At 62.3% G+C, this 12398-nt stretch overlaps 1 protein-coding gene across 1 annotated transcript; it reads left to right on the forward strand.

Annotated features, from left to right (window-relative positions):
* Positions 1–3411: 3411 nt before the first annotated feature.
* LOC308278872 (melanoma-associated antigen D4-like) lies at positions 3412–9121 on the forward strand (the record flags this gene model as incomplete). The annotated part of the gene is made up of 11 exons (XM_080718873.1): positions 3412–3621; positions 3917–4705; positions 5038–5268; positions 5391–5454; positions 5634–5713; positions 6091–6182; positions 6721–6800; positions 6886–6928; positions 7312–7374; positions 8367–8481; positions 8624–9121. 11 exons carry the CDS (start codon positions 3412–3414, stop codon positions 9119–9121), a joined length of 2265 nt encoding a protein of 754 aa, XP_080574999.1.
* Between the last annotated feature and the right edge of the window lie 3277 nt (positions 9122–12398).

Here is a 12398-nt window from a genome sequence, read left to right on the forward strand (position 1 = left end):
TATGCACGGACAACCTCTGTCTCTGCTGCTGCTGCTGCTGCTGCTGCTGCTGCTGCTGCTGCTGCTGCTGAATAAGCTACTCAGACACTCCGTTGGAGTCCCTGTGTCAAACTTAGAACCGGGAGAATTCCGTCCCATGCCCGGTGGCTGCTGGCTTCGCTGGCAGGTGCTTCAAACCCAGCTCTAGGAATCTTCCTGCCTGGGCTGCACTCTCAACTCAAAACCTGAGCTCCTTCTAGCCGTTAACTCTCGTCCATCTTGTGTTTCCCTAGAGAGATGCTGAATACTAGACAGCTGATGGATCACAGCGCCCGGAGGCCTGACCCACTGACTGACTGCAGCAAGCCACCTACTTACTACACCACCTCTTGCACCTGAAGGCACTGTTGGCTCCATAAACGCACTCGACTGACTAGGGGGGAATGGCGTCCGGCACTGCGAGACCGGTTGAGTGCCTTAGGAGACAGCCCAGTCTCCCAGGAGAAGGATGGGGGGAAATCACGGGAAGGTTTCAGACAGGACAAAGAATGGAGCTGACGGCATTCTGCCCCAGACTGTGGCGCCTTGGCATTTGAGAAGATGCCAGAAGGAATGACGTCTTTCTGGCCTTTTCTCACCCCTCTCCCCGGAAGCTGGCCAGCAAAGATTTCCCCAAGCTTCCCAAAACGGAGGACCCCGGCAGCATGATCCCAAGGGTCCCTTCCTGCACCCAGAAGGAAAGGATGTCAGACAGGGACAGACAGGCTTGGCGAACTCCGCCTTAGTTTGCTATGGTCACGTTGTGCGCTTTGGTCTGCTGATCCCACGACTTCCTCCGCAAGGGTGTCCCCCCCAGACGCAGGTTGCCCTGGGTCTCCAGGCCGAAGGCCCCTGGGCCTATGCTACTCAAATTCATCTGCTTCTTTCTGGTTGGAGAAGAGTCTGCGTTCAGCTTGAGATGTGCTTTCCGCCTCAGAAACAGCTTCTCCAACCAAGCGTGCCAGAAGCACCACAGCCCGCGCGTGTCCTCGCACGGAGGCGCTGCCTGTGTGCCCCGTTTGGCACACCCGTTTGACCAGCTCGGGGAAGCCCAGCGACCGCAGCGGGGCACACACAGCCCGTGAAGACGACAGGCTTGAGCACTGCATCCCCAGAACTCTGAAGCCCAGTGTAGCTGCTTCCTGCCAGACCACCCCTGCCCAGGCACCAGGCAAGTCCTTTCCTCTGAACCCGGGTTCGCCAGGGCGCCATGTGCCGAGTGCCAAGACAGTTGTCTTGGCAGCTCCAGAGGAACCGGGGGAAGGTCTGGGGTCGGGGGACAGCAGCCGGCTCGTGTCACTCAGGGAAGAGGCCTGGCAGTGAGTGGGAACCAAGAGCAAGGAGCAAGTCCCACAAGAGGATGGGCCCACGGAGAGCTCAGCCCAGGAGCTTGTTCCTCCTGGACACACACCTTGCACGATTGGTCCAGGTGACGTTGGGGTGGGGGAGGAGCGGGAAATCTGCCGCTCAAAGGGTGGAAAGAAGGGTGCCTGGGTCCCCCAGGCACAAGAGCAGGGCACGGGCTTGGCATTCAGAAAGACCCAGCACCAAATCCCACACGTGGCGCGAGCCTCAGCAACCTGGTGTGCAAAATGGGGAGACGCACGTCCATCACCCATCTCCTAGGTAGGGCTGCTGAGGTTGAGGAGGACAGGCCCTAAAGCGGCCCCCGTCCCTCTGAGACCTGTAAAGGTAGCAGACAGAGGAAGCAGCTGTCTCAGCCCCTCTGGGGACCCTACAGATGGATAGCGCTGGGAAAGCCAAGGGGCGCTTCCATCCCGGGGCCTTTCCCATTTCCTGGCGGGCAGGTGGAGGACTTCCAGGTGTTGTGGTGTCAGACTCAGCTGGAGTCCTCTTGAGCATGGCCTCCTTAAGGGGTCATGTTGGGCAAATGGGGCAGAGAGCATCCAAGACCGGGCTGCAGGAGCTTGGGTGAAAGTGCAGAACCCAGACGCATTTTGCAATGGCAGTGGCAGGGCCAGTAGACGATTGGATGGGTGGCACTGCACTGCGGGTGATGAGTGGGCTCCCCTGGGCTCAGAGGAGGCAAAGAGAAGTGAGGGGGAGGGAATCCGGCGGGAACAATGCCCCCCGCGCCCAAACACACACACACACACACACACACACACACACACACACACACGACGCCAGGCGCCCACCACTAGTGGCGTCGCATGCGCACTGGGGACCTGGCGGAAAGGGCTTTTGTTGGGAAAGGCAGCGGGATGGAGGGGTCCGCGCATGCGCAGGCTCTCAGCGCACCCGGGGTGCACGGAGAAAAGGGGCGGGGTGGTCTGAGCTGCTGTGCTGGCAGCGGTAGGCGAGGGCGCGGCTGCGGGGTTTCTGGTGCGGAGGACCGACGCCATCCGAGCCCCCGGGCAAGGTAAGGATCCAGCCCCAGATAGGGCTAGGCCGGGGCAGCGCAACCCGAGACCCTGCGCGCCGCTCCCGCGCTCCAGATCCCAAGGCAACACTGGCGCTCCTGACCGGAACCCCATTAGTTCAGATAGGAGCCCTGCCCTTCATCCCCATCACGGCCAGGCGTCCAGAGCCCAGCCTGCTTGAGCCGGAGCCCAGGATCCCAAGCCAGGTGACAGACAGACAGACCGACCCACAGACAGACCCCTGCGCTCCGAGGCGAGCTTCCGCAAGACCCGAGGCCCCACTCCCACCCAGGCACCCCCAGACTACTCCAAGGGAGATGGCCGCTTGCTTCCTGTCTGTAGTCCAGCTGTCCAGGGCTCCATTTCCAGCATCACCTAGGTCCACCTCACCCCGTCCCACCTTCCCCTAGCGGTCCAGGTCCAGCGGGAGGGAGCCCAGCCTAGAGGAGAATCAGCTGAATGTCCCCGCCCCGACCTGACCACAAGGACCCTGGGATTTGGCTGCCCTGGGCTTTCTGCTGTCCCTTATCCCTGGTCTTCTGCTCCCCTGGATCGTGATCCCTGCTGTGGCCCTTAAAACGCAAGCCCTTTGTCTCTCTGAGCCTCTCTCCCCGCACCCATCCGGGGACTCTTGGGACCCTAGCCCTGCAGCACACCCCCTATTTGAATGTGGCCCTGGGATGGGGAGCCTGGCTGTCTGTCCTCAGTTCCCCTTTATGCCTGCTCGGAGTCTCCGGGGATCTCCTCTATCCCTTTGCGATGACTCTGTCCCTGACCGAGTCTACTCCATCAGGTCCCCCCCCCCACCCCGCTAACCCTACACCCCCCTCCCCGCCGCCGCCCACCCCTGAGCAGCCTAGTACTGCCTAGCAACCTGAGGATAGCTCCCTTCACCTCGCGAGACAGCCCGCCTGCCTCTGCAGCGCGCCCCGCCCCCTGACACCGCCTCCCCTCCCTCCCTCCCTCCCTCCCTCCCGGGCTGAGCTGTCTCCTCTTTGGTACCCACAGCATGGCTGAGGGGAGCTACAGGGTGCGCCCCCAAACCTCCAATGTTGGAGACATGGATGGGGGCAGGGGCCGAGCGAGGGCAGAGGGAACAGTGAGAGGCCACCACTATGAAGAAGTGGGTGCTTTCGGTGGCTATGGTGCCCTCACCACCTTCAACATCCACCTGCTCAGAGCCTTTGGCAGCTTGGGAACAAGCTTTCGCTTCTTAGGGGTAAGGCCCCTTCTCGTCCAGTCCACCTGCTGGTGGGGATCCTGTCCCCCTGGGAAGGGGGGTGGATGAAGTGTGGGGAGAGCAGGAGGCAGGCTGGGGTGTCCCAAGCCTACCCTGTCCCCTCAGAGGAGGGGTGTTAGAAGGTGTGGGGTGGCCACAGCTGGCTGACTGGCGGGAGGAGGCTGGAACACGCAGGAGGCCGGATGCCAGCCTGTAGACTCTTCTGCCCTCCCTCCCTCCCTCCCTCCCTCCCTCCCTTCTCCCCCCACCCCCTGCCCCCATCCCCACCTTGCAGAATGAGCCCTGGGATGTGGAGAACCCGGGCCGGGCCCAGAACCTGGTGGACACATTGCAGCCAGATCCAGACAACCTGGCCCGGGCTGCCCACTTTGCAGCCTCCAACCGGGCCAGCCGGGCCCCTGCAGCTGCTGCCAGGAGGGCCTTCCCTCAGGTGATGGCTAACCACTTGGCTCTAGGAGATAACGCCCCCCGGCACAGGACGCATGGCCAGGCTCGGGGGTCAGGCCCCAGGACGCCCCCGGCCTCTGCGCAGACCTCGAGGTCCTCGGTCGCCGGTGGGATGGCTGCACCTGGGCCTGCGGTGCCCCCCAGGCAGGCCCTCAGGGCCTCTCCCCCGCGGGGGGCCAGGGCCAGGGGTCCCGCCCCTCTCTGTGCTTTCGCCCACCACCCAAGGGCCAGCGAGGCGGAGGCCAGCCAGCTCCAGCCAGCCAGCCGGGTCCAGAACCAGGCTTTTGAATGCGCTCAGGCAGCAGGTGTCAGTGGCCTGGCCTTCCCACACACCAAGAGACCTGCCCCCGCCCAGGAGGCAGCCTCGGGGGGCGCCTCGGGTATGTCCCAGGCGGCACCCGCCAGGGAGGGTGCAGCCACCCGGCCCAAGGCGACCAGGTCTGGGAAGGCTCAGGCCAAGACTCGGTGGGTAGAGCCTGAGAACATCAGGGCAGCAGCCACTGTCAAGGCCAAGATGGCCCCTAGCCCCTACCCTGAGCCTGTGAAGGCAGAAGCTACTGCACAGCCCGGTGGTGCTGAGCCCTGGACCAGGATGGGAGGCAAGAGGACCAAGAAGGTGAGAGCCGTCTGCCATCTGCTCATCCCCTAGCTAGCTCCTCAGCTTTGGTCCCACCCTCGGCCTCCCCCACTCACCCCCGGCCTTTGCACTGGTCCACTTTCCCGGCCCAGGGCCTTTGAACATGTTTTGATTCTGGGTATTTCCTCTGCTCGGGCCTGGTGGCGGAAGAGCTTGGCTCAGATCCTGGCACTTAGTAAGTTCCCGGCACGTGCCAGCCACCGCTCTTACTACCCTCGCTGCCAAGTGCTGGCTGCTTGGAGCGTGTGCGCCGCCTTTGTGCACGGGAGTCTGGAATCCCTGGGTCTCTCTCTCTTCTGTGTGCCATGCAGTCCAAGCACCTGGTGGCGGACTACGAGAGCAGCGAGGAGGAGAAAGAGCCGCCTGCGGACCCACCGACCCGGAGAGCTCCTCCGCAGCCCCCAGTGACAGCTGCGCGGGCTCCCGTGGCCCGGGCTGCAGCGGCCCCCCGGCCCCCGGCGGTGGCCCTGAGGTCCCAGATACCCTCCTCGAGGCAGGCGCTGTGCTTGCCGCCCCGCAACGCGACCCTTCTGCAGGAGAGGGTAAGAGAACAAGCGCCCTCGCCTGCCTGTCACCCTCTGGCCTCCTCCCCGCCACGCCAGGCCAAGCCAGCACTCCATGGCCTGCTGGGCCTTGATGTCCTCCTGTCCCGTCCACCCCCCAGGCAAACAAGTTGGTGAAATACCTGATGATTAAGGACTACAAGAAGATCCCCATCAAGCGGTCAGGTAAGCAGCCCTGCTCAGTGGTCCCTGGCCTTCCCGGGCTTTGGCACCCCCACTCCGCCGCACCCTGCAGAGTCCCTGGATTTCCCAGAACGGGGAGCTGCCTGGCTGGCCCAGGGAGGGGTGCAGCTGCGGGCCCCTGCTCAGCCCAGGCGCCTCCCCCAACTGTCCGCCTCCTGCAGACATGGTGAAGGACGTCATCCGGGAATACGATGAGCATTCCCCTGAGATCATTGAACGAGCCACCTACACTCTGGAAAAGGTGGGTGGGGGGACACGGGTACCTTCCCACAGCAAGCACCTTGGGGCAGCCCGTGGCCAGGGGTGGCGGCGCAGTTCCCGCCCCTCCCGCTCTGGAGGCCTGCCCCAGGCCTCTGCCTCTCAGCTGGCCGCCCCAGCAGGGAGACCAGTGCCCCTTCCAGGGCACATCTGCCTGTCTCCAGAGGTGGGTGTCATCGACTGTGACCATGCCGGAGCTCCCACGTGGCCGGCCTCGCCACCGGGCTCCTTTCCCGTCCCCCCCTCCCCCCCGCCAGGATTGGGCACCAGGGAGGACCGGTCAGACCCGGATGGGGCTGTTGCCAGACGCCTGGCCCGGCATGGAGTTTGGCCTCACTCACTCTTTTTCTCCCCACTTAGAAGTTTGGCATCCACCTGAAGGAAATTGACAAGGAGGAGCACCTGTACATTCTTATCTGCACTCGGGATTCTTCTGCTCGCCTCCTGGGGAAGTAAGCAAGGGAAAGAGGGCGGTGCGCCCATCCACTGTCCCTGTGCACGGTTTTTTTTTTTTTTTATCTCTAGTCCATCTCTGTGCTGTTGACCCCTGTGGGAGCATCCTGGGGCCAGGCCTTGCGGCGGTAGGCAGGCCATTTGCACCCCCAGCTTGAGAGCGGCTTTGTGGCTTGCTACCTCCAGCGTGGCTTGGGCTTCACAGGGTGCCCCTCCAGGGAGATGCCTTGTGCAGGCCCCTGGCAAAGAGGTCCCGTTCGGACCTCAGCATGCCTGAAGCATGGGCATGCGAGGGGCTGAAGTCTCAGCAGCCAGGGTAGTATGAATTGCCTGGGCACCCTGGCACCCTACAGCCCTGCATATAGGCCCGCGGGCCTGTGCACACACATACACAATATATATAAATATGAATGCACATATACACACAGGAAGATTTCCCCACCGCCCCACTGGCTAGTCCGGGAGGGAGTGGGTGCCGCCCAGCTGCAGTGTGGGGGCCGTGGCCCGTGGACAGCCTCCCTCTCTCTGCACCTTTAGGACCAAGGACACTCCCCGGCTGAGTCTCCTGCTGGTGATTCTGGGCGTCATCTTCATGAAAGGCAACAGTGCCAGCGAGGGTGAGTGCTGTCCCTGCAGCTGGGGGGGTTGCCCGGGGCGCGCGCACCTGCCCGTGCAAACTCTCGTCCCCGTGTCCCCTCGCAGCTGTCCTCTGGGACGCACTCCGCAAGATGGGACTGCGCCCTGGGTATGACTGGCTCCTGGGCCCTGGCCCTCAGTGGGGTCCTCCTGCAGAGCAGGTCCCTGAATGCAGGGGGCGGGGCCGCCTGGGCTGGGGAGAGAGCAGAGGGCCTCACCAGGGAGGTGGGTAATAATGGTCCTGAACTCTCAGCCCTCTCTGAACTCCCTGGCCGCAGAGGCGGTGGCCCAGAGCCCGTCAGAGGCAGGGCCTCCGTGGAGCCCCTCCCCGGGGCAGGCCTGCCCAGTGTCATCCCGGCCTCTGCCAGGCGCCCTGGCCTGAGAGGCCATGTGCCGTGGCCTGGGAAGCAGGTGACCGCGCCAGGGCGTGCTCTGTGCCCACGTCGGCCCCCGACACCGTCCCGAGGCCCGGATTTCTTTGCTTGCCCTCAGGGTGAGGCACCCGTTCCTGGGCGACCTGAGGAAGCTCATCACAGACGACTTTGTGAAGCAGAAGTGAGTACCAACTGAGATGAACTCCTCTAGGCCCTGCGGGTCCCTGGCGACAGTCTGGTGGAGAAGCCGTCCCCCACCCCTGGGCCACCGCTCACAACAGTGGGCGGGGATCGCTGGCGTGGGCACTCGTGGGCGAGGGGGATGGGTGCCTCTGAGGAGTCGGCCTCTACCTCTAGGGAGTCTGACGGAAAGGTAGCATGGTGGATGTAGAACCCCGTGAGGAGTGAGACGTGCCCACTGTCTCCTCTCCTGGAGTGCCTGTGCTGCAGCTGGCTCAGCAATTGCCCCTCTACTAAAGCTGCTGAGGCCCCTGGGTCTCAGAGAGGGGAGGTCTGTGAGCATGGCCCACCGCTGGCCTGGCTGAGGGGGAGCCCAGCACTTACTGGTTTCCCGACGGACCAGTGCCAACCCTCTTCTCCCTTGGCACGCTCGCTCTCTCTCTCTCTCTCTCTCTCTCTCTCTCTCTCACACACACACACACACACACACACACACACACACACACACACACACTCATACTCACACACGACCTGGCAATCATTGGTGCCCGGAGCCGCTCTGGCTTCACCTTTGCTTTCTTTCCAGGCACGCTCTGTGGCAGGTCTTTCCCGGGGTGTGCCAGGCCTCCTTCAGAAGCCTGACCGTGGGGTGTGCTCAGAGCAGGGGGCCCAAAGAATGGCTCCTCTGTTTACAACACACCCAACAGGAATCTGGGGCCATTGCGACTAGGGGCACAGCCCTTGTGGCCTCCTGCGAGCAAAAGCCCTACACCTGTCTGTGTGCACCTATGCATGGCTTCCGGGAGGGAGGGCCTGTGGGAGGCTGAGGAGCCAGGTGGAGCATGGGTGAGTGCAGGCTGCGAGCCAGAGGGAAGGCCCTCTGAAGCTCTGCGGCAGCACTGGGCCAAAGGCGGGCCACCACGCGGAAAAGCCACTCGCACACGGGTGAGCCCAGAGAGAGGGAAGCCAAGGACACCTTCCTCTCACACTCAGGTACCTGGAATACAAGAAGATCCCCAACAGCTGCCCGCCGGAGTACGAGTTCCTCTGGGGTCTGCGAGCCCGCTACGAGACCAGCAAGATGAGGGTCCTGAGATTCGTCGCCCAGGTACCCAGGGACCCCTGCTGGAGTCCGGGCCCCGGGGCGTTGGAGGTGGGGACGGGCGCATGGCCGGCCAGCAGGCAGCAGGTGGCCCTGCACAGGGCGGGGGGGCGGTCCCTGAGGTCAGGACTGCCGGTTCCCTCCTCAGTACCAGAACCGAGACCCCCGCGAGTGGAAGGCTCGCTTCCTGGAGGCCGTGGACGACACCTTCAAGATGATGGACGTGGACATGGCCGAAGAGCAGGCCAGGGCCCAGCTGCGGGCCCAGATGAACATCGGCGAGGAGGCTCTGATCGGACGGTGGAGCTGGGACGACATCCAGACCGAGCTGCTGGCCTGGGACGAGGACGGGGATTTCGGCGACGCCTGGGCCAGGATCCCCTTTGCTTTCTGGGCCAGGTACCATCAGTACATCCTGAATAACAACCGCGCCAACAGGAGGGCCGGGTGGAGGGCTGGCGGCGGCAGCGCCCCCCAGGCCGGCGGCAGTGGCGGCGGAGGCGGCGGCGGCAGCAGCAGCAGCAGCGGTGGAGGCAGAGGTGGCAGCAGTGCCAGCAGCCTCCTGGATGGCCCCAGCACCAGCTCCACAGCCCACACCCGAAATGCCGCCAGAGTCCGCACCAGCTTCTTCTCCTGGATGCAGTGAGATGTCCCCCTGCACAGACACCAGAGACCCCGCAGGTGGGCTGGGGGAGCCAGGGTGCCCTTGGGTGGGTGGGGGGGCTGAGGAGGGCCGGGGCCACCATCGCCCTCCGTGTCCCTCCCTGGCCACCGAGGTCTCCACCCTTCTCACTCTTCTTCCCTGCTTCACAGACAGACCGCGCTGAGGAGCCGCTGCCCTCTTGCTGGCTCAGAAAACAACCGGCTTTGCTTTGTCCCTCCAACCCCACACTCCAGCTCTAGGAGCCCTCTTCCTCCTCCTTCTCCTCCTGCTCCTCTTCCTCCTCCTGTTTGTCCTCGCCCTCCTCCTCCTTTAGTCCTCGCCCTCCTCCTCCTTTAGTCCTCGCCCTCCTTCTCCTCTTCGTCCTATCCCTCCTCTTCCTCTTTGTCCTCCCCCTTCTCCTCCTCCTCCTCCTTGTTCTCCTAGTCCTCCTCCTCCTGCTGCTGCACCCTGCATCGGAGGGGCCTGCGCCACAGGAAGCTTCCCTGGCTCCTCCTGCTTTCGTCCTGTGCTGTTTCTCGTGTGTTCGTGGTTTGGGTATCAGTGTTGCATTAAACTTGCAGACTTCATGTGGACGTCTCCTTCTTAGTTTGTGGCTGAGCTCCTCATGGGGAGACCCAGAGGAGTGAAGGCTCTGGTTCAGTGGAGGCCAGGCCCAGCGAGGCAAGAGGCTCAGGTCCACCTGCCCATGGGACCTCTCCGCTGGAGGGAGGCTGGGTGCCATGCCACCGGGGAAGGAAGGGGTCGCTTGGTGGAGCCCAAGTAAGCTCCACTCTCCCTCCTTCAGAGCGCCTTACCCACCCTTGCTCACTCGCAGGGTTCGCTCACCTCCTGACACCCCTGCTCTGCTAAGACTGGCTCCATACCTCTTTGCTCCTCTCCCTGTCTGTTCAGGACATAACCCTGGACAGAATCCTAAGGAGAAGGAGGCTGGCCCCACAAGCCGGCCTCACCCCTGCCATGGGAATACAAAGAGTGTTGCCGAGAAAGCAAGACCTAAGGAAACAGATAGATTCCTGCTCCCCAGACAACACATTCCGGGGTGGGGTGGCGGCACACCTGGGCGTTTGGCTCTTTCTCCAGAAGCAGAGCGTTGCCCGGGAGTCCCTGGTGTCTTCAAGGGCTGGGTGAGGTGGGCAGGGGCGGAGGTGGTGGGTTAGGCAGGAGCAGGGGCAGGGAAGTCAGTTCATGGATTGGCCCCTGGGAAGGGCTCAGAGTCACCTGGGGGCCATTCCTTGGCTTCCTGGTCTTCTCTACTCTTCAGGGCCACAGTCTGGCAGGACAGCCTCAGGTGACCAGGAGGTAAACAGTGTTGTCAACTTCTCTGCCTGCCTCCCCCTCCTACTTCTTGCCTCAAAGCACTCCCCAACACACACACACACACACACACACACACACACACACACACACAGCCAGACAGGGATCCAGACAGCCAATGGCGAGCAGGATTCCCATCGGGGCCCTTTTGGGTATGGGACTCCCTAGGTCTCCTTCCCCTCCTGCCCTGGCCCTACTTTTCACCTTTTCACACTGGCTTGTTGGCTGGGTCTGCATCTTGGTAGCCTGTCCTGTGACGTTCTCTTTACAGCATCGGGGCCAATGCTTGTCCACACTTGACGCTCTGGGATTCTGACAAACGCTAAGCTCCAAAGTTTATTAGAACACGTAGACAAAGTCCCCGACACCCACTCGCGGGGAAATGCCGTTTTCTTCCCTCTTTGCTTCCGTGGAAATATGAGGGGGACCTGACATCCCAGGACTGACGTTATGAGATATTTACCATGTGCCTGGCAGCGCCAGGGACACCCCTGCGCCCGCCCCAGAGGCAGGCTTCTTCTAACAAGACGGGGCCATCACGGTAGCAGGCCCCAGGTAGTTGTGAGTTCCAGTACCCAGGGCACAGGGAGCTAGAGATTGAGCAGCTGACAGAGATTGGAGGAAGAGGCAGCCCCAGAGAGGCAGGATTGGGCAGGGACCCCTCCCTGGCCTCATGGCATGCCGGGCACTCTGCATTCTGCATTCTGGTGCCCCAGGGTGGGCCACACAGGAGCCCATGAGTGGGGTTGGGGGCAGCGCTCACCACGGGCTGGGCAGGGAGGGAGGGCTCCAGCAGGCTGGCTGGGGCCCGCAGGAAGACCAACTGTGTGTCTTTCCCGGGGGTCCAGGCCGCCCCAGTGGAGGCCGCACCTCCTCAGACTGGACAGCTGTAGGAGAGCAAGGCGGGCGTCACACCTGCCTCGCCTGGGGCATGCCTGGGGACCCTCCCCTCGAGGGTCTACAATTCCTCTAGCCAAGTGCTTTCTGAGGCCCTAGGATGCACTGGTTGTGTGGCCTTGGTGAGCACGACACTTACCCTTCCTGCAGCAGCCTTCTCCCCCACAAGCATCACCACCCTGGCCTGCTTCCTCTGATGCCTCCTCTTGACCCATGGACAAACATCGCTGTGCCCACTCTTGTCCAGTGACCAGGCAGAACGTAATTCTGAATACTCAAGTATCATTTATTGCCTGAGTCCATGTTCCCGATGTGGGGACAGCCCTGAGAGGAGGGCCTGACGGGGCCATACCACAGATGAGAAGCCTGAGGCTCTCAGGCAGAAGATGCAGGCAGAAGATGCTCCAGAGACACCAGGAAGTGGCAGCTCACAGAATCAAACCGGGGCCCTCTGCAGAAGAGGTGCCTGCTCTGTCTCTTGCAGTCTAGTGCTGCCGCCATGGAGGGGCTCCAGGTGCGGGGCCAATGAGCCCCCCCCCCCCCCGCTCCACACTGTCTCCTGACACCCATTCTCCTGACTCTCCCCATGGAAAACAGAATCAGGGAAGGGAGGTGCCTGGCCTGAGGTCTCTGGGCCAGCTCTGCCAAAGGCCCAGTTAGGGATCTTGGCCCAGCCCCTTCTCTTGGCCCTCTGTGTATATCTTTTCCCACGCAAGTGGAGCAAACTTCCAGGGGTTGGCTTACTGACTGTGGCGTGATCTTCTAGAGAGCTGAAGGATAAGGTCCTTCATATACTTTTCCTTGCTTCCTTCTTTCTTTCTCTCTCTCTCTCTCTCTCTCTCTCTCTCTCTCTCTCTCTGTCTCTCTCTCTCTCTCTCTCTCTCTCTCTCTCTTTCTTCTTTCTTTCTCTCTCTCTCTCTCTTTCTTTCTTTCTCTATTTATTTATTTCCTGGTACTGGCAATGGGACCCAGGGGCATTGTAACTCCGAGCTACACAACCGTCCCTATTTTCTATTCTTATTTTATTTTGAAACAGGGTCTCACTGAG

This window comes from Muscardinus avellanarius (genome assembly GCF_963383645.1).
Source record: "Muscardinus avellanarius genome assembly, chromosome: X".
Lineage (NCBI taxonomy): Eukaryota > Metazoa > Chordata > Mammalia > Rodentia > Gliridae > Muscardinus > Muscardinus avellanarius.